The sequence below is a fragment of the Podarcis bocagei genome, assembly GCF_964188305.1.
Source record: "Podarcis bocagei genome assembly, chromosome: 15".
Classification (NCBI taxonomy): Eukaryota; Metazoa; Chordata; class Lepidosauria; order Squamata; family Lacertidae; genus Podarcis; species Podarcis bocagei.
Window position 1 is genome coordinate 10,584,910 of NC_138141.1, and position 21,949 is coordinate 10,606,858.

General features: G+C 47.4%; 1 protein-coding gene across 1 annotated transcript in view; it reads left to right on the forward strand.

Moving 5' to 3' along the window:
* Positions 1-1,006: 1,006 nt before the first annotated feature.
* ADGRA2 (adhesion G protein-coupled receptor A2) overlaps positions 1,007-21,949 on the forward strand; it is a 116,335-nt gene continuing 95,392 nt past the window's right edge. Inside the window, exon 1 of the mRNA XM_081171611.1 lies at positions 1,007-1,554. Coding sequence (XP_081027737.1) covers positions 1,349-1,554 — 206 coding nt within the window. The 5' untranslated portion in view covers positions 1,007-1,348. The remainder of the gene's footprint in view (positions 1,555-21,949) is intronic.

Consider the following 21,949-nt stretch of genomic DNA (forward strand, 5'->3'; position numbering starts at 1 on the left):
CGGCTGGTACCCATTGCAGCTGGTAGGGTGAAAGGCAGGGAGCTGAACCATAGGTGGCGCTGGAGCCGATGGCACACAGAGCCCACTAATTCTAAGTTGTCTCTTCCTCCCTCCTGAGAACACCGAGGCTAGGGAGGAGGCAGCTGACAGGCGAGGAGACCAACAGTAGGTGGAGCCAGAGCCAATGACAGGCAAAGCCAACTCATTCTGGTTTGGTCCGCATCCTCTGGCTTGGATGGAAGGATGGAAGGAAAAGGGTGGACAGTGGAGGGTTGACTAAGGGCAGACTGGAACTGGTGGGGCACCAGGTGCAGTGCCCCATTTGCCTTAATGGACTTAAACTACACTGAGCTTACAACCCCCAAATACAGCGTTAGAGAAGCGCGCGTAAAAGAGACACACACAACTGCAAGGGGGAAAGGCGCGCGGGGGGATGCTCCCCAAATCACTTTATTGCCCCCAAATCGTGAGGATGAGGCTGCAATCCAGCACACGTGTACCCGGGGTGCAAATCTCACGGAACTCAGCGGGGCTTGCTTCCGAGTAGATACGATCGTGCAATAACAATGCTTTTAGTCTGGCGTCTGAAAAAAAAATGCAAACTGTTGTAAAGGGAGAATATATTGTACTCGATCCAGTTACGCACACTTTCAGTAGGAATTGCTTTTAAGGGGAGGCGTCGGAAGAAGAGGGGACCTCCTTGAACCCTCGCAGCAGAAGAGGAAAGAACTCCGTCTCGCTCGAGTCCTGAAAGAAAAGAATCCAACTTGCCGATCCAACTCCGGGCTCCGCGTTGGCGGAGGGACAAGGCGCTGGAGGCGCTAGGGCCGCGCGGTGGCCGGGAAGCCGGAATGGCCATGCAGGCAACCGAGGGGAGGGACGCGAATGTGAGCAGCCGAAACCGCTAGATCCAACCCATCCCAAGCGCCGAGGCCGCCGCCGGACATTCCCCACTGGCGGCGCCCCGGAGCCCAGAGTTCCCCTCGGCCATGCAGCGCGCAGCCCCGGGCAGCGGGCAGGCGCCGGACGCAGCCGAGCTCCGGGCAGACGGCCGCGCGCCTCGGCCGTTGCTCCCTTCGAGGGAGGTGTGACGGGCGGGAAGAGCCCCCGGGCCGGATCCGGGGCTCGGCGGACGTCCTCCCGGTTCATGTCAGCGCGCCGCCGCCGCCGCCTGCGCTTCTGAAGCTGCGCCTTCCTCCTCCGAGCCGGGCGCCCCCTCGAGGGATCCTCGCGCGGCGCTCCGGGCCCCGACGGCTGTTGGGCTCCTCCCGGGCTGGGGACTGGACGCAGCCCGGCTAAGGATGGGCTGACAGGCTTGGGACGGTGCCGCTGCCGGGAGCCGTCGAGGATGCTCTGGCCGGCCGCGCTGCTCCTGCTGGCGGCGCTGTGGTGCTCCGGGGGAGCGCGCAGTTGCCCCGTCCAGCTGCGCGGCTGCAAGTGCGTGGGCGAGAGGGCCAAGGGGCTGGCGGCGGCCAGGAAGAGGGTGAGCTGCAGCGGCGAGGAGCTGGCCGAGCCGCCGGCGCCCCGGCTCTTGCCCAACAGCACCGTCACCCTGTGAGTAGCGCCGGCGGGGACTGCGCGCGGGCGGGCGGGCGGGAGATCTCACGGGGTGGGGTGGGCAGAGACCCCACTAGAATTGGCCCCGGCTCTGATCCCGGTGATGTCGCTCTGGACATGCTCAGAGGCTGCGCGTGTGCAAAGCGGAAAGGCTGTAGCGGAAAAGTCCGACATCTGTTTGCGGTGGTCAGTTGGGGAGCGTTTTGAACGCCCTCGGAGGTTATACTGCTTCCCATATCCAAAAATATTTAACCAGCTTTGTTACAATTTTCCTTTTGACTTACCCTAATTTATTCTTTATACATTTATTTTTAAACGAGTTGTTTTTTACAGAAAAAGAAAAGAAAAAAAACACACACACATCCTTTTGACTTAATTTCATTGGCTTAAATTGTCGCCGGATCTGTTTTTTGTTGTACATGGGTCTCTTAGAGTTACTTGTTGGGTGTGTCTTTTAAAGTGACTGATAAGTTTGGTAATAAAGTACATAGCAATGTAGAAATCCACACTTTTTGAAATCTGCAATTCAAAAAAAATGAAATGAAAGAACTCAACTCCATCCCCTCCCTCTGACCTTAATCCTCCGATAATTATTACAGTATTATTATTATTATTATTATTATTATTATTATTATTATTATTATTATTATTATTATCATCATCATCATCATCATCATCATCATTATTAGGACCTGGGGATAATCTCGGGAGACTTTCAGGTGATCCAGAAGCCCCAATGTTTAGCTTCCACAAGATTTATTCAAATTATAGCAAAGAGCATCTGAGGGACATGCCATCTGAATGCTCAGGCGCATCGAGGGAGTGAAGATTGTGGTTACTGAATAATATTAATGGGACCACACTTTATTTAGAAGTATTTATAGATCACAGTGGTCGGATAGGCATATGTGGGTACATTTGCACATGGCCAAAGCAGGGGGGGGTGTTAAGGGGTGTCCTGGAGGCCTGAACATTAAAAGAAAAAAGAAGAAAAAACGCTTACAGAATTGCTGGGTGCACTGTGAGACCTCAGTCCCTCACCATCTTAACTTGCCTAGAGGCATCTGTACATTAAGGTTATCAGTCCCCGTCCCCCCCAATGAATCCGGGGACATTTTTCAACTTCAGGGGATTTTGTCAGGGGACTGATTTGTAAATCCGGGGACTGTCCCCAGGAAACGGGGACATCTGGTAACCTTACCGTACATACAGTGGTACCTCGGGTTACAAACACCTCGGGTTACAGACTCCACTAACCCGGAAGTAGTAACTTGGATTAATAACTTTGCCCTAGGATAAGAACAGAAATCGTGCGGCAGCAGCGGGAGGGCCCATAAACTAAAGTGGTACCTCAGGTTAAGAACAGTTTCAGGTTAAGAACAGACCTCTGGAACGAATTAAGTTCATAACCAGAGGTACCACTGTATGTATTAGTGGTGTTGTTTAGTCGTTTAGTCGTATCCGACTCTTCGTGACCCCATGGGCCAGAGCACGCCAGGCACTCCTGTCTTCCATTGCCTCCCGCAGTTTGGTCAGACTCATGTTTGTAGCTTCGAGAACACTGCCCAGCCATCTCTTCCTCTGTCTTCCCCTTCTCCTTGTGCCCCCAATCTTTCCCAACATCAGGGTCTTTTCCAGGGAGTCTTCTCTTCTCATGAGGTGGCCAAAGTATTGGAGTCTCAGCTTCAGGATCTGTTCTTCCAGTGAGCCTTCAGGGCTGATTTCCTTCAGAATGGATAGGTTTGATCTTCTTGCAGTCCATGGGACTCTCAAGATGGGACAGAACAGGTCACGCTTCCCTCAATTTGACTCACCCCCTGCACACACACTTTGCTTTCCCAAGGCATCGTGGTAAAAATGGGATCCAGTAGAATTAATCTGAGATTTGGAAAGCACCCTGCTCTTCTAAGGGAGGAAAATGCCACCCCCTTTGCCGCCACATGGCAGCGGTGCTTGTGTGTCAGTGAGTGCAGTTTAGATGAGTGAGTTCAGAGGCTTAATGGGTGCCATTGTGCCCAGGGGCACCACCTGTAAACTGAGATGCCCTGGTCCTTTGCTCCTTGCTGGCAGATGGAAACAACTTGAAACAGAGAGTTGAGTCTTGCAGCGCCTAGGCTTAAAAGTATCTGCTATTGAAAATAACATACAAAAAATGCATTATAGTAGGGAAATCCGCTTTGCAAAAATGTGCACGATAGGCAAAATTGCACACACACAAATACGTTTATTAGGGGGGGAAATTCAGCTCCAACAGTGGCACATCCTTGGCTTTGCTAAGGGCAGAGTTTTACACCTCTGTGTCAGAGGCTGTTGGAAGCTGCAGGAGAGGAGAATGTCCTGCTTTCAGGTTTCCCACTGGGGCATATGGAGAACAGGATTCTGGACTAGATGGGCCCCTGGCCTGATCCTGCAGGCTCTTCTTGTGCCTTGAAAGCAGGCACCCTGAAAGGTCTATCTCTGTGTCATCGTCGTCCCCCAATCCCTCAACTAGATATATTCTCTCATTTTGTCAATTCCACAGCAGTCATATCAAATGTTAGTCATTGGCTGAATATGCACCATACATTTAAAGGCTGTCGTTTATCCCTCACAGAGCCACAAATCACTGCATGCTTAGCAAACTACAGTTTCCAGGACTCTTGGTGGAGTCAGATATGCTCAGTGCTATTTTTCTAGAAAAAGAGGTGCCAGAACTCACCACAAACATCTCCCCTGTTCTCTTAAAATGGCAATGGCACCCACCTGAGAGGTGCAGGAACTGAGTTCCTGTGAGTTCCCCCTGGGGAAAAGCTCTGGGTGTGCTTTATATGTCTGGTGTGTATGCAGCCATGTTCAGAGTAGTCCCATTTGCCACATAGGTTCCTAATTCCATTGATTTCAGTGGTTCTGCTGTGAGGATGGCCTTGTTCAGGGGAATTTGTTTTAGGATTGCCATACGTCCTTAATTTCCTGGACATAGCTGGATATTTTGGCAAATTTCCTTAAAAATAGCTTTAAAATTTCAGGGAGAGGGAGAGAGAGAGCGCAAAAAGGAAAACTGAACAGCTTCAGGCAAAACTAAAGCAAGCTCAACAATTTTGCCCAAAACAAACAACTTTTGTGTCCTTTTGAAACATGGCACCCCTAATTTATTTATTTGCATTTATATCTCACATTTTCTGGCGTACATGTTCCCCTCCCTTTTAATTCCCACAATCACCCTGTAGTTAGAGTGGCAATGACTGGCCCAAGGTTGCCCAGTGAGTTTCATGGCTAAGTGAGCATTTGCGCCCTGGTCTCTCAGGTCTGACACTCTGACTAGTACATTGATGCTTCTAGATGCTGTTGGACTACAACTCCCATCATCCCTGAGCACAGTGGTACCTGGGGTTAGAACTTAATTCGTCCTGGAGGTCCGTTCTTAACCTGAAACTGTTTTTAACCTTAAGCACCACTTTAGCTAATGGGGCTGCCGTGCCGCCAGAGAACGCCTTTTGTTCTCATCCTGAAGCAAAGTTCTTAACCTGAGGTACTATTTCTGGGTTAGCGGAGTCTGTAACCTGAAGCGGCTGTAACCCGAAGTACCACTGTATTGGTTGTGCTGACTGAGGCTGATGGGATTTGGAGTGCAACATCTTCTGGAGGGCTGCAGCTTTTTCTGTCAACTTTTAAAAAAGACATTTGGTTAATCTTTGCTGTCTCAGTTTTCTTGCTGCAGGAACTCCTTAAAAGTGTTTGATATTGCTAACTTGAGCGTATATTAGGTCCTCCAGCCTTTAAGCAATTGTGCTTTTGTTCTCTTTCTGTTACCATCCTAGTTAGCTGCCTTGAGACTCGTTGGAGAAATAGGTAGGAAATAGATTTTTATAAATAAATAAATACATTGGAGTCTTGGCAGCTGTCGCCAACGAGGCGTTTCACAATAGTCTAAAAAGATTTCTAAACCAACTCAATGCTCAACACGAACAATTCATTCCAAATGATCCAGCAATGCATATAAAGGTTTGAATGGAAGCGCACAGGAACTTTTGAAATACAGTTCTGGAATCTTCCTTTCAACATGTGTGTCAGGAAGCCGTACTTTGTTTTTTCAGAGATTGGGAGCAGCCATTGCTTCTTTATCCCAGAATCCTAGGTGCGCATCATGATTTTTGTACTGTCTGGGAGGGACTCTGGTCTCATCCACAGCCTCCATTTAAAGCATTCTTATGCCACTTTCAGCAGCCATGCCTTCCCCTAAAGTCTCCTGGGATCTGTCATTTGATAAGAGCCCTGGGAACTGGAGCTTTGTGAGGAGCCTTCTAACAGCGCCCTTAACAAATGATGTTGCAGCACAAATTTAAAGCACATTAAAATTAAGGTCCCCTCCATATGTCCTTTTTATTGTGCAGCTATGAAGGTTTGTGCTGGTGATGGTACTGGGGCAATTCTATGCAAACCTGCTTTGTACTTCCAGAAGTTTCCGCACAGGCATGCCTCATTTCCAACCAGTGCATGTTCCACAACTTGCGTTTGAAACCTTGAACTTTTCATGTTCTGCAGTGTTTTTATTTGGTTTCCTTTTCCCACTTTTGGTGCACCATATATAGCATGAGTGGCCCACCAGGTGGCAATAATGGGGGAGGCATTGCAGTGGAACCGTGTGTGGACAGTCCAGTTTAAACCCGCCATGGTTGCATCACTATTGCATCAGTGATATGTTGCAGAACACACCCACCCAAAACCCCACCAGTCTGGAGGGAACCCTAAGTCGAGGGCTAGGAAATAGGATACAGTACTAAAGTTTTTGGGTTTTGCTTTTTAAAAAATTTTTTCCTACTGCTGTAGTTTTTTCTTATGTTGTCTTTGTTTTTATCATTTATTGTGTATTTAAACTGATGTAAAGCCATTTGGGGAGATGGATTCCAAGTGCTGCATATAAAAGTTTCAGGAAATAGATAATGAATAATTACAGTAACTGGGCAGTAAGGCTGCAATCCTAATCTCACTTGTATGGGGCTAAAACTGCACTGGATTCAATGGGACTTACTTCTTTGCAGCAGTCGTGGTTACAGGAGTGTGCTGTAAGACTGCAAGTGCCAGGAGCATGCACACAATTTGGCTGAGCTTAGATGTCACTCTTTTATGGCTTGAAATATATTCTGCCCCTCTTTGAAACTTGATGATTGCACGTAATGAAAATCAGAGATGATACCCAAAAACAGCAGTTGCTAACTTCTCACTTCCTCTTGCAAAAATGGGGAAGGTGGTGGAGTAGTCAACCAACCTTTTGTGCCAATTTTCCTTTAATGGAGGAGGGAAAATTATGCCACTGTGTTCTTGCATGCTTATTTTTCAATGTGTTCGCAAACTTCAGGGAAATATCAGAGTTGAATTTTGGCTCAACATTGGTGAACTCGGTGCGATGCACGCAAAAATTAGTACCTTGCTCTCAGGACCAGGTCTTGTAAAGGGGTGGGTGGGGAGAGGAAGGGAATAATTCCTAGCTTTCTGTTCTGCTAACAAGACTTCATGATTATATAGCACACAGTGCAACAGTGCCACATATGTCCCCAGTCAAAGGCAGGCAGGCCATACTGAGTTCAGTAAGTATTACTTTCAGAGACCTTAGTAATGTATAGGATTGCAACCTAAATATTACAGTATAGTTAAATTGATGAAGCTAGATCATCTAAAGGTCGTTTGGGAAAGCAGGGATGGGGAAACCTGTGGCCTTCCCTATTTTGCTGGGATGCAACTAGGGATGGGGAAGAAACTCAATTCAGTTTGCACTTTCTGAGACACAGCCATCCTTCGGAATTCACATTTCTTTGGATTTTGCAACGCAGTTCTTCAGCCAAGTAATGTGCACAAAAATACTTGATGTGCTGGGGTAATATATGTGCATATATATTAGTGAAAACAACTGTCCAGGGTCCCGTTTCAAGAACGACGACAGAGACCCTTACATGTGAGTAAGATAAGAGACTTGGCACGACAAGAGTTCAACAATGACACCAAGGATTTGAAATTGGAAGAAAGCTCAAAATATGTACCAGCAACTGATCATGCTGCTCCCACCAACTTTTAAAGGCGAGATGGGCATGCTCACTCGAGAGACTCTCTCTCCCTATGAGACTGGTGCACATGGAGGCACATACAGTACTTCTCCAAGGGTCTGTTCCCAACAGTGCAGCCAGGACCAGGGGTATCTTACCCATAGGGGCTAGTGGTGCAGGGCGCCAGGGAAGAGGCGGAGGCTAGACGTGGCGCCTCCTGGCATCAGCTTGCCACCCTCGCCCGCCTCCACCATGCTGCGCCGAAGCAGCGCTGCACCCAGAGCCTCTGTCTGCCGTGGCCACCGTGGCACGAAGTGGCCGGGAGGTGCCACGTTCAGCCTCCACCTCTTCCCCACTGGAGGAGCCGCCCTCCAGCTGCTGCCCGCCTCCTCCAGCCCCACCATCAGTGCTGTCCTCTCTAAAAACTCAGGAGAATGGGGGGGGGGGGGAATGCCGGAGGGAGCTTTGCACCATGGTGCCAGATATGCTTAAGATGGCCCTGGGCAGGACCAGATTCTAGGCGACGGGAAGGGGAGCCTCCTCCTCTTCCCTCTGCAGTTGTCTATCCTCCACTCCTGGCAGGACTGCTTTCCTCTCCCTAGTCTCTAAAGACAAAGGAGCAGGGACCCCATTCTCCCTCGTAGGGTTCTTCCTGTGACGGCATCCTCTCCCTCATCAGACAGTAACTGCTGCTTCCCCAGCCCCAAGTCAGATGGGATTGCAGGGTTCACAACGATAAAAAACAAAAATGCATTGGATCGGGGGAAGTCGCTTTGCAAAAACGTGCATGTTAGGTGAGAGTCACACTAAATGCTAACCACTTTGCAAAAATGCTGATGAACTTTCCATGAGGACTTAAAAATAAAATGGCAAACTGATGTGGAAATGTGGCGAAATAAAATTAAAATTGGGAAAATGAGAAGCCAATAGAAACTGAAATGGTCGGATCTGCCCATCCTTAGGGACAACCGACTGGATGGAGCTGATGGGAGCCAGAGCTGATCTGGAGGGCCTGACTTCTGCTGTAACCCTTAAAATTGATATAGGATACTGCGCAGGGCCAGATCAGATATAAAACACGACAAATAGGAGGGCTAAATCAGAGCCCCCTGCATTGTTTCTGAGCTTAGATCATTTGGCCAGACAGCAGCTATTCAAATGCCTCTGATTGTATGTTTATTCTGGTGTTCCAAGTTCATTTCCGGTTCCTATTTTTATTGCTGCTTTACTTCTCAGTTTGGCTTGGGTTTCCGAAAGAGGGATTTAAAAGAGAAGAGGAGGTTAAGGGGTGATATGATAGCCATGTTCAAATATATAAAAAGATGTCATATAGAGCAGGGAGAAAGGTTGTTTTTTGCTGCTCCAGAGAAGCGGACACGGAGCAATGGATCCAAACTACAAGAAAGAAGATTCCACCTAAACATTAGGAAGAACTTCCTGACAGTAAGAGCTGTTCGACAGTGGAATTTGCTGCCAAGGAGTGTGTTGGAGTCTCCTTCTTTGGAGGTCTTTAAGCAGAGGCTTGACAACCATATGTCAGGAGTGCTCTGATGGTGTTTCCTGCTTGGCAGGGGGTTGGACTCGATGGCCCTTGTGGTCTCTTCCAACTCTATGATTCTATGAAAAGATAATGATAAAATAAAAACTCATGCTTGTTGCAATCAGTGGAAATTCTGCTCAGCCGAGAACCAACTTTAGCCAGAGCAAGCAAGATGTGTGCCTCTGTCCTCTAAAGCACATTTGTGAAAATGGTCTTCAGAGTGTGTTAGAACATGAATGGTAAGAGTTTAGTGTGGAGATGATCTGTGATGAGAATGGAGGCAAGGTGAAATTTGGGAGTAACAAACGGATCCCCCCCCCATCTCTGTTCTATTCCTTTTCTTCCCTGTTTCTACATTTATAGCCATTCACAGCCTTAACCTGCATGAATTTATCTAATCCCTTTATAAAGTTGGTAGGAGTCCCTTCCTCCTGCTGGAGTGAGTTCCACAGTTTAACTATGCACTACGTGAAGAAATGCTTCCTTTTACCTGTCCTTTGAGCTGTTTTAGGGCCCTCCTCCTTCCTTTTGGGTTTGTGCGCCTCTGCAAAGCATTGAGGCACGGATGGTTCTGTTCTGGCTACATAAGGATCCCCATGTGGCAAATGAGTTCGCTATTGGTATATAATTATAGGAGAGCCATTGGTATCGTCGTCCTCCTCTCTGCGTTTGACTAATCCCCTTTTAAAGCCATTTAAGCCATGGAATGACTCTATGGCAGGGAGTGGGTGGAGGAAAAGGAACTTGGTTTCCCTCCAGTAGATTTCCCCCAGGTTTGGCTCTGCACCATGGCAGGAAGCTGTTATCTGGATGTCTCCAAAACAAGGTTTACGATTTCAGTTACATGGCGTGGGTGTCTCAATCCTTGCTAATTCTCTTGCTGCAGGTTGCTTTCCAGTTAACAAGCCTTTACTTTTGCACAGGTGGCCCAGTGCATTCTCCAGCTGTGAGAGCCACATGCTTTTTTTGTTGTCAAAGACTCTTAGCAACTGTTATGTACTGAAGTTCTCACCCTGGGCCAGCAGGGGGATACTGTAGATAGTTTTCACTCAAGTCCACATATGCAAATAAGGGATTGAAAGTGACGTTCAGTGATTGGATAGTTACAGAAAGTGGTTACTGTTGCGCTATATAAGCAGGCTGGCTGAACCCTTCAGCCCAGTTCTGTTCTGGCCTGTGAATAAACAAGAGCTGTTTGAAGAATTGCTGTGTCGTCTGATATGTTCACCCACAACTTAACAGCAACTGTGGCTAACTTCTGAGTCAGCCACACCTACAAATACAATATGTTGGCTAAGACTAGATCTTCTCTGTGCCTTTTATTGTAAAAAAAAAGAAAAAGAAAAAACACATAGTTTCTTGAAAGCATAGCGGCCATAAATTGGGATGAGACCTCAAAAAGCATCTTTGCTGTATGATTTTGTGTTTATTTGACAAAGGAATATTGATTAAGGGAGGCCATTTCATACTATTATATTTCACCACTCCAATTTTCCAAAACCTGGATTCTATACAAAGATTATAGAGCCCTTCTGGACCAAACTTAAAAGGCCAGCACCCTGCTTCATATAATAGCTAGGAAGATGTTTTTGGGAAGCTCAATAGCAGGACATGCCATCAACAGCCCATCTGGATTGTTTCCCCAAAAGGCAACTGGGATTCAGTGGTAGACTGGAGGTTCCATTTAGCTACTGTGGCTAATAGCCACTGATAGACCTGGTCTCCATAAACATTATTTCTCTATTGAAGCCATCTAAGCTCCGACAGTCAAACTGCTTGTCAGTGAATTTCATCAGCTAGCTCTGTGCCATGCGGGAAAAGTACTTCCTTCTGCCTGTCCTGAATCGCCAGCCAAATCAGCTTCATGGAAAGGCCTGAAGTTCTAGCACAGCAGTGTGGCATCTCCATCCTTTCCCATTCGACTTGTCAGGCTCTTTTGGCCAAGCTTCGCTCATCTGCCTTAAGCGGATAAGACTATGGTTTGTTACTCACTAACAGGCTGTGTTCAGGAAGGCAACACCAAATCCTGGCTTGAGGTTGGCTAGCAACCAAGCCTTGTTAAAGGTAAAGGGACCCCTGACTGTTAGGTCCAGTCGTGGCCGACTCTGGGTTTGCAGTGCTCATCTCGCTTTATTGGCCGTGGGAGCCGGTGAACAGCTTCTGGGTCATGTGACCAGCATGACTAAGCCGGTCTGGCGAACCAGAGCAGCACAGGGAAACACCATTTACCTTCCCGCCGGAGCGGTACCTATTTATCTACTTGCACTTTTTGGCATGCTTTCAAACTGCTAGGTTGGCAGGAGCAGGAACCGAGCAAATGGAGCTCACCCCGTTGCGGGGATTCAAACCACTGACCTTCTGATCGGCAAGCCCTAGGCCCTGTGGTTTAGCCCACAGCGCCACCCGCATCCCCAAGGCTTGTTAGAGGGGAACAAACCACTGCCTCTAGTCTGGATGCAACGGACAGCCAAGGATTCCTGGTTTGTTCATCCTGCTCATGCAAGGAGTGAAGTGGTATCAGTCGGGCACCAATGGTGCACCAATACACTGCTCATTCCAGATAAACTATGATAAGCCAGAATATTTTTTTTTAATTTCTGGTGTTCCTTCCCTTGACTCAAAGGCAAGTTGCATGAAGGAGAGTACAATTACAAAATAATGATTAATGAACAAACTGTAAAGCAGCAATAAAAGCACAAAACAGATACAATGGATAACGACACTATTCATAGGAAGGACCACAAAAACACATGCTTCACATCCAAAGACCAAGGTAGACAGGAGCATCTTTAAAGGTAAAGGTAAAGGTACCCCTGCCCGTACGGGCCAGTCGTGTCCGACTCTAGGGTTGTGCGCCCATCTCACGTAAGAGGCCGGGGGCCAGCGCTGTCCGGAGACACTTCCGGGTCACGAAGTGCATCTGGTGAGCCAGCGCAGCACACGGAAACGCCGTTTACCTTCCCGCTGGTAAGCAGTCCCTATTTATCTACTTGCACCCAGGGGTGCTTTCGAACTGCTAGGTTGGCAGGCGCTGGGACCGAGCAACGGGAGCTCACCCCGCCGCAGGGATTCGAACCACCGACCTTTCGATCGGCAAGTCCTAGGCACTGAGGCTTTTACCCACAGCGCCACCCGCGTCCCATGCAAGAGCATCTTTAGTAGCTGACAAAAGATGTAAAGTGTTTGTGGCAGAGGCGTCTTTGTGAGGAGGGAGTTCCACTGTCTGGGATATTTTGGGGTGGAGAGAGGGGAACGTCCTTATCTGGAATGGTTGGAGTGAGTGAGACCAGCTTCTTTCTGCAATGGAGGGGACGGACATTGGCCACAATCTTCTTCCAGCTGCAAGATCTGGGCCTACACAGGGCTGGCGTGCTGCTGTTGGTCCTGCCCATCAGGCAGATTGCGATGTCTTGTCTGGAGTTGCTGTGAGGTTGCAGGACCTATCTGGGCATGTATTAACAAGGCTTTAATTCCCTCCTTCTCTGGCTGACCTCTGTGCTAATAGCTTAATGGAAAAAGTACTGTATTCCTAACAAGAGACAGATAGCTGTATAAGGTCATAGCCAGCCGCGCTGTCTATCACGCAGGAGAGCTCAAACCTCTTCCAGATGTGGAATTCTTGAGCCCGGCCTCGTTTATGGACGCAGCGTGATTGCTCTGAAATTGCGTATTGTCTAGGAGGGGTTAGGTACTGTTGGTGGGCGGGGAGAGGGGTGGGAGGCAAAAGAAGATAGCTTCATCTTACGACCAATTTCCAGGCCTACTTGAACTGAGGCCTGTTTTGTGTCTTTCTCTTGCCTGATACATTCTTGATGAATTTCCGGCTGTTTGTTTGTTTGTTTGTTTGTTTGTTTGTTTGTTTGCTTGCTTGCTTGCTTGCTTGCTTGCTTGTTTGCATGTTTGCTTGTTTATTGGGCTATGAGCTTTTCTTTTGTGTGTGGGGAGAGAGAAAATGTAGGAATTGGCTTTTGCAAATCCTGAGAGACTGTTGATGATGGGTCTTCTGCCACTATGGCCAGGATGCAAGAATAGTGTGACTTCTTGCGTGCCAGAGCAAGCTTGCTTCTGAGGGATAGTTCTTCTAAAGCTTGGCACCAGGGAAGCGGGAGAAATGTGATTCAGTTTGCATTTAACTCTCTGAAACAATAGAAGAACTGAAATGCAGCCCTCCTTCAAAATCTGCTGTTCTCTGAAATTTGCAGTGCAGTTCTGCAGTGAAGTAATGTGTACCAAAATGCATGCCCTAGTGTAAAGTGTGCACAAACAGACATACATCAGTGAAAATAACATTCAAAATTTCATTATACATGAGGGGAATCTGCTCTACAGATATGTGTATATTAAGCAAAATTGCACATGGACACATGTATATTAAGAGAAATTTGCACCAAAATACAGACAAACTTTTATGAGGACTTAAAAAGAAAATCACAAACTGATGTGGAAATGTGGAGAACTGAATTCAAGACAGAAAAAAATGCAAAACTGAGAGAACCCAAAATGAACAGAGATGCTGACTGGCTCCATGTGGCTTTTGGGGCAGAGCATGAAATGCTTCTGTCTGTAAAATGGGCCCAGCTTCCTGATCCTCCACCATTTTGAGGCAAGGTGTGCAATAGGAGCTTGTGCTGGTCAGGGTCCCCCCCGCAGCAGCTGTCATCGACAATGCAACTCACTTGTAAGAGTTTATGCAGAAACAAGGCTACTGTGCAAAAGTAAAAATTACATTTATTATGCCTCCCAATTTTGCCTCTGGCCTCACACCATTGACATGTGGCCCGAGGAAGGATGGCCAGAAGGGAATGTGGCTCTCAGGCTGGCAAGAAATTAACACACCTGATTAATAATAATAATAATAATTTATTTATACCCCGCCCTCCCCTGCCAGGGCGGCTAACAACCAATAATAAAAACAAGTTGATTGAAATACAACTTAAAAAACAAGATTAAAATACAACATTAAAACATTAAAATGCAGCCTCATCACAGGAGGCGAAAGGAAAAAGAAAGGGGGGGAGGGAATCAAATTGGCTCCAAGCCAAAGGCCAGGCGGAACAACTCTGTCTTACGGGCCCTGCGGAAAGAAATCAGATCCCGCAGGGCCCTGGTCTCATGAGACAGAGCGTTCCACCAGGCTGGCGCCAGTGTTGAAAAGGCCCTGGCTCTGGCTGAAGCTAATCTGACTTCCTTAGGGACCTCTAGGGTGTTACTATTTATGGACCTTAAGGTCATCCGTGGGGCATACCGGGAGAGGCGGTCCCGTAGGTACGAGGGTCCTAGGCCGTGAAGGGCTTTAAAGGTCAAAACCAGCACCTTAAATCTGACCCTGTACTCCACCGGGAGCCAGTGCAGCTGGAAATGCACTGGGAATCGGGCTTCCACCTGGGCAAACCTTTCACCACCAGCAATGTTAGTGGATCACAACAAAAGTGGTTTTTCTGCATGTTCTAAGAGCCAGTCTGTGGTGGTGGAGGGATTAGATTCCTAACCAGCTGTATCCTGGGAGGTGAGGGAGCTGGCATGTCAGAAGACAGCCGATTCAGGAAAATCCCTGAGTCATTTGCACCATGATTGCTGGGCAATGTGAATGCTGGCCAACACCTCCCCACTCCCAAAAAGAAAAGTTCTGGCACAGAAGAAAAGCCACATGTAGCCACATAATGGTTGCAAGCCTCAAGGACCCTCCCACAGGCACTTAAAAAATATTCTAGCTCAGTTCCACTTCATGAAATGGTTTCTGGGCATAATTTAGGGAGAAGAGGATGCAAAGCCACAAATTTGACCTTACTGTTGGATGGAGGGCTGATCTTGCTCATAAAAGATGTGTGTCTTGGCTCCGCTTGCAGTCAGTCTTTGGGCAGGGGGTCATTTCACAAAGTGCCCTTCAGTCTCTCCTAAATGCCCTTCTTAATGATCAGGCAGCTGTTTGATCCAGAGAAGCACGATGGGTAGGGATGGGACACCTTTCTTAGCCTGAGGGCCCCCATCCTTCATAGGCCCCCTTCTGCGGGCTGCTTGCCTTTGGTGGGTGTGGCCAGAGGGGAAATGAATGGGACAAGTGGTGTGACGCTTTATCTAGGCATGAAAGAGGGCATGGTTTTCTGTTCTGCCCTGTATTCGTCACATGTAGCAGCACTGTTTCCATTCTGCTGCAGTTCATCCTCTGCCAGAAACAGTGTTATTTCGTCCTGCTGTCTGTTCTGGTGAAATTAGTTAACCGCCATAATGGATGTAATTAATTGTGTCAATTACCGTAAATAAGTTACATTGCGATTGCATTGTTTCACCCCGTTCATTTCAGTTCATAGTAAACACAATTTAAGGGTGTATGTGTGTGAATCAATTATGTTGTTTTTTGTGGATTGAAAGCAACTGCAACAGCAAAAAAACTATTGTATTAGCTGTATTGATTTCTGCTCCAGAGATGGGACGAATAAGTGAACTCTCGCCATTTCCTCTCCTTCTTCTGTTTTCTTCTCAATTCTCCAAGGACGCTACATCCCAGCCCTGCCAAAGCATCTGAGGGTGTGAAGCAGGGCAGAGGAGGGTGTGTCGCCAGGGGAGATTCCTGAGGGCCAGACAGAAGGCCTCTTTTCCTGAGGTTTCTCACCTGGCCATATACCATAGCTCAGGTGTCAGTAACCCTTTTCAGCCGTGGGCCGGTCCACCGACCCTCAGACCATGTGGTGGGCCGGACTATATTTTTGGGGGGGGGGGGAATGAACGAATTCCTAAACCCCACAAATAACCCAGAGATGCATTTTAAATAAAAGCACACATGTAAAAACTCATGTAAAAACACGCTGATTCCTGGACTGTCCGTGAGAAGGTGATTGAGCCGGATCCAACCCCTGGGCCTTAGGTTGCCTACCCATGCCATAGCTTATGGTTATGTGAGAACTGAAATCTATAAGGCAGCTTTCTATGTTCCTGTTGGTTTTTACATTGTTTGTTTGTTTATAAATGCATGTATATATTGCTCTGTTATTAAATATCAGGGTGGTTAGCAGCAAAATACAAACTATTTTTTGGAGGGGGTACATTAAAACCGGTACAGAGCATTTATTACAATGACTGGCATTAAGGACAGGATTAGGCCTGTCAGCATAAACAAAGTCTTCATGAAAGTCAAAAAGTGCTGATGCCAGTTGAATCTCTGCTAGAAGAGATTTTACCTAATTATTATTATATTTATTTATTTTATTTATTCATACATACATACATACATACATACATACATACATACATACATACTCCACCCATCTGGCTGGGCTTCCCCAGCCACTCTGGCCGGCTTCCAACAAAATATTAAAATAGTTCTGTTTAAAATGTTCAAATCAGTTTCAAAACCATAGACTCAATAAGTGTTGTGGAATTCTGTCAAACAGCAGAAGAAATGTTCTGTCGTTGCTGAATGAGTAGTAGAGCCTTGCACTGGAGAGGAAGAAATCTTTCTCTGTGCTCCAACTCTGCCAAGCCAGGAAAAGCGTGGATTTTCCTTCTGGCAGAGTCTTTCCCTAATGCTCTTCTGCACCCATGTGAGAAGCTCCAGCTCATGCAAAATGCTGTGGTTTGACCATGAATGGGGACAGACTTATCATCAGCAACATCTACACTGGCTCGGTCATGCCCACAGATGGAAGACGTCAGGACCCCCAAGGACGAGCTCTGCCGGGAGCTGGCTTCAGGCACCAGGCCCATTGGCAGACCAACTCTGCGTTACAAAGATGTTTGCAAATGTGACATTAAGGCTGGCAACATCAATGTGGCCATGTAGGAATCCCTTGCAGGCAACTGCAGTGCCTGGAGACAATCGTTCACGGTGGTGACCAGAAGAAGAACGATGGGTGGAAGGAGTGCAGCGAGAAGAAATGCCATGGCACATCTACACCAGTGAAACTGGATGCCTTCATGTGCCCCTGTTGTTGTTAGTATCCGTCTCGAGAGACAATGGAGTGCGCCTCCAGGGGTGAAGTCAAACCTCTGTGTTAGCAGCAAGCCTGGGCAGTGTCTATAGAGCAGCCACATCCAACTCTCTGGAGACTGCAATCTACTCTGGGTATAATAAATCTGGCAGTGATCTACCCATTGTCACTGAGCTTCTTCTAGGGGGGATGGACCAGAGTTGTTGACAAGGAACACTCCACGATCGGCCAGTAGATCGCGATTGACCAGCTGGACGTGCCTGGTATAGAGTTTCAGCTGAGGCAATTCACACCTCTTCCCTGTCTCTACAGCCATAGCAGGTGCTGTAACTCTCCAACTCTCTTGACCCCCAAAGGCACACTCTTAATTGTCTCCCAGGATAGACGGGCACCAATGGGATTGCCAGTACACAACTCCAGTGCTCAAAAGTCTGCCCATACATGACCGGGCCAGGTTTGAGGCTCTTGCATTAATGTTCAGGGCCCTTATCACTTGGGGTCCAAGATACCTTAAGGACCCCCTAACCCTTTTTAACCCTGCCTGATCACTGAGGTCTTTGAGGGAGTCACAGTTAGTGGTTCCCAATGGCTCAGATATGTTGCTCATACTGACCAGGAGCATTTTGTATTGTGGGCCCAATTATATGGAGGTCCTTTCCAGTCGGAATCAGTCCAATGAATTTCTGGCACCCAGTGAAGACCTTTAAAAAAATAAATAAATCCAGCAGGCATTTTAACTGAAGTTTGATTTTATACCTTGAACTGGATTTTAAACAACAACAACAACAACAACAACAACAACAACAACAACAAACCTTTTTGCTTTGTTAGCCACTTGGAGAGTATTGTAGTATATAAATTGTTTGAATGAATGAATACACAGACCTGGCAGGCAACTGTTGGAACTATCTGCTCATAATCTTTCCTCTTCTTTGCTGTCACAAGTGTGTGGACTTTTCCCTTTGCTGCCACATCCATACAGTGTTAACTGTTGGGCTATTTTGGTCAGATGCAAATCCCATCTTCCTAACAATTGCCTTTGTTGGAGAAGCAGGGAAAACAAATTGCAGGAAGACTCTGTAGTTTGCGGTTGCACTACAGCTCTAGCAATGGGAATTTTAGGGGACCAGTTTGTTGAGTGTTTGTCCTGATTTCTTTGTAGAGAGATCACGTGGTGTCAGCTATTTCATGCACCTTCATTCTTATTTGTGGGGAAGATGTGAGGATGTTGTATCAAAGGCTTGTGTTAATCTGACACTTTGTAATGCATTTTCCTACTGCAAAAAGCTCAAACGTTTAAGGAAGTGGGTTTGTTCCAGAATCAATTAAGGAAGTGAGTTTGCTGCAGAATCAATTATAGTCACACAGCCTGAATTTGCCAGCATCTGATTGAATCCCACCTGGAAATAAGCTTTGTTGTTGTTGTTTAGTCGTTTAGTTGTGTCCGACTCTTCGTGACCCCATGGACCAGAGCTCGCCAGGCACTCCTGTCTTCCACTGCCTCCCGCAGTTTGGTCAAACTCATGCTGGTAGCTTCGAGAACACTGTCCAACCATCTTGTCCTCTGTCGTCCCCTTCTCCTTGTGCCCTCAATCTTTCCCAGCATCAGGGTCTTTTCCAGGGAGTCTTCTCTTCTCATGAGGTGGCCAAAGTATTGGAGCCTCAGCTTCAGGATCTGTCCTTGCAGTGAGCACTCAGGGCTGATTTCCTTAAGAATTTGATTTTCTTGCAGTCCATGGGACTCTCAAGAGTCTCCTCCAGCACCATAATTCAAAAGCATCAATTCTTTGCCGATCAGCCTTCTTTATGGTCCAGCTCTCACTTCCATACATCACTACCGGGAAAACCATAGCTTTAACTATACGGACCTTTGTTGGCAAGATGATGTCTCTGCTTTTTAAGATGCTGTCTAGGTTTGTCATTGCTTTTCTCCCAAGAGAAATAAGCTACAGGGCTGTAAATCAGTACAGTCATACCTCGGGTTGCGAACGCTGTGGGTTGCGCGTTTTCAGGTTATGGACCGCACTGAACCCAGAAGTACCAAAACAGGTTACTTCTGGGTTTCGGCGCTCGTGCATGTGGAGAAGCGCTAAATCACGCTTTGTGCATGCACAGAAGCGGAGCTGCAGATTGCGAACGCTGTGGGTTGCGAATTTGCCTCCCGCACGGATCACGTTTACAACCCAAGGTTCCACTGTACTAGAACATCTCCAGAAGGCTCCTGTTTCAAGCCCTGGCAGGCCCTATGCCTGCAACTCTGATGAGCTGCAGCCAGTCACTGTAGACAATGCTGAGCTAGACAGGCCAATGTTCTGTCTGGCTCAGTGTATGCTTGTTTTCCAGTGTTTCTGTGCAATTATGCGTGGTGTTGAGAATATATATATATGAGAGTCTCTTTTCATCTCTTTGCCCCTCATAGCATCCCAGGCACAAAAATTAGATGCACTTTAAAAAATTTCTCTTTTGGATTGGGCTGAGACAGGACCTATTATTCTGGTTTTGCAGCACAGCACCAATTGGCCAGCTCCTGTACCAGCTAAGACACAACTTTATCCTTGTTCAAAGCAAAGGTGGCCCTTATGGCGTTCACTCCCTTCCTTTTTGGAAAGGTTCGCTGCAATCATCTGGAAGTAAGGGAAGGAGTGGTAAGAAAAGGAAATGGAGATTTGGTTAGTGGGTTGTATACGCGGTGTACCTTTTTTGCTTCTGTAAAGGGACATCTCTTTACAGGAGCAAAGGGTGGATGTAGGAGGTAGAAAGCTCAGTACACAGGTAAAACCAAGGAGATCTAGTTCTATTCACACGTGTACACCCACACACCGTGAGAGGTGGAAATCTCTGTGGTAGGAAATCTCCCTAATGCAATTTATTTCCTTTTGTTGTCTTTTTGCCCAAACTTGACTAGTCAGTTTTCCTTCCAGCAGAATTGCCCATACTTTGTTATACCATGCTTCTAACGATAGATCTTTAGGGTTTTGTCCAGCAATTCCCAACTTAAATACGGTAAATGAATGAATAAATCTAAGCATTTTGCCTTATATGCGATTCTGAAATCTTGGCTACAAAAGATTGATGACAATGCTAATTTTGGGTCCATCTGTATTTCATTCTTTGCCCTACATATGTCTTTATGGTTTTTGCAGCTTGCGGGTGCAATTCTTATCTTTGCATGACAGGCGACATTCTTGCCACAGAAAAGCCAGAGGCTTCTTCACACTTACACTGCTGTGTGCCCCATCCGAACAAGCAAGAGGGGTTATCACAGTTCAGGGATGCATTCCTTACAGACAAAAGCACTTGGGAATGTGGAGATGGGGCAATGAGGGGTGTGGTCCGGGGCAGTGGCGTAGCGTGGGGGGTGCAGGGGGGCCGGCTGCACCGGGCGCAACATCTGGGGGTTAGGGTTAGGGGGCGCAAATCCACGGGTTAGGGGGCGCAAATTACTTGCTTTGCCCCGGGTGCTGACAACCCACGCTACGCCACTGGTCCGGGGAGAGGCCCAAGGACCAGGAAGAAAGGTCTGACGGGTCGTATTTGGCCCCTGGGGCTGAGGTGCCCGACCCCTCATGTAGTAGTAAATGTTCCTGTGGCTCAGGAACACAAACCAACTCCTGCCCCCACCAGCTCGCAGCTGCACAAACAGGAAAATGTGCCCTCTCCTTCTCTCCCTGCCTCGCAACACGCCAACCGGGGTTGTTCACCAGCTGGCGTAGAAGAGGAATTCTTTCCTCACCCCAGACATTGGTACTGTCGTGTTTTAATGGAGAACAAGAACCTATCCGCCAAATCTTTGTTAAAGGGGGATAAAGAAATTGGCTTTCTTTCATAAGTTCACCCCACCCAAAACCGTCCTAAGAAAGTCCGTCCACTCTCTGCATGCGCCAAGCGGCCTGTATCCTGTTAGACCTTCAGCATGTGCTTTTAATTACTGCAGTATTAGCAACAACAGAAAGAGCTGAGAGAGGGAGGTAGCTTGAAGCAGAAACGCACACACACTCTCTCTCTTTTTGTCTTGCTTCCTTTCTCAACTCCCATCTTCTGCTTTTGGGAGGCGGGGGGGTAGGGGGGGCTTACTCTCTCTCTCTCTCTCTTCATTTGCTGCACGTCTCCATACCACCGGCTGCTTTCTGACCGAGGGAGGCAAGCATCACTTCACATCCTTTTTTGGTTGGGCGCAGAGAGGAAGTTTATTGTTTTAGCAGCCCTGTTTCTGGAGCTATTATTTATCCAAGTGGATTCGAGTGTGCTTGAGAAAATAATTGTCTGTTTTCCTTTCAGCTCCTCATATGAGAATTTTATTTTATTTTATTTAAGGAAGAAGGCGGGGGCGGGGGGAGGGGAAGAGAGAGAGAGAGCAAGAGAGCACGGCAGCCAAGCCCAAGTCCCGCAATCTGATAGTGGCTGATTGTGCGCAGCTCTGGTGGTGCGGTCACAAGTGCCTCTGTGCCTAGCAATTAAGCGGCATTAGCTTCAAACTGCTGGAAACTCGAGGTGACTCAGTGTTAGGGCTGCGCTGGATGCAATTGGCTCGATGTGCTGAATGGCACTGGATCAAAGTCAAGCCTGGCTGGGTTTATACAGAAGTCAGCTCTCTATGTTCAAATCCACACCATATATGTGTGTGTGTGTGTGTGTGTGTTCCATAGAGCATCATCAACAACAACAACAATGGGTGCTGGGAATTGTAGCTCTCTGAAGTGAGCACCGTTAGAGTTCCCAGGATTTTCTATGACTGTTCAAGCAGTATAATAGTGCATTAAATGTGTGGTGTGGATCTGGCCTACCAAGGGAATCACACTACACTCTCCTCTGTTTGGCTGATGAACAGTTCCCTTCTTTGATGGAGATTTCAGTTTGGTTGGTTTCCTCTCCCCCCCCCCCTCCTAATCCTCACATTGTTAGGAGGGATA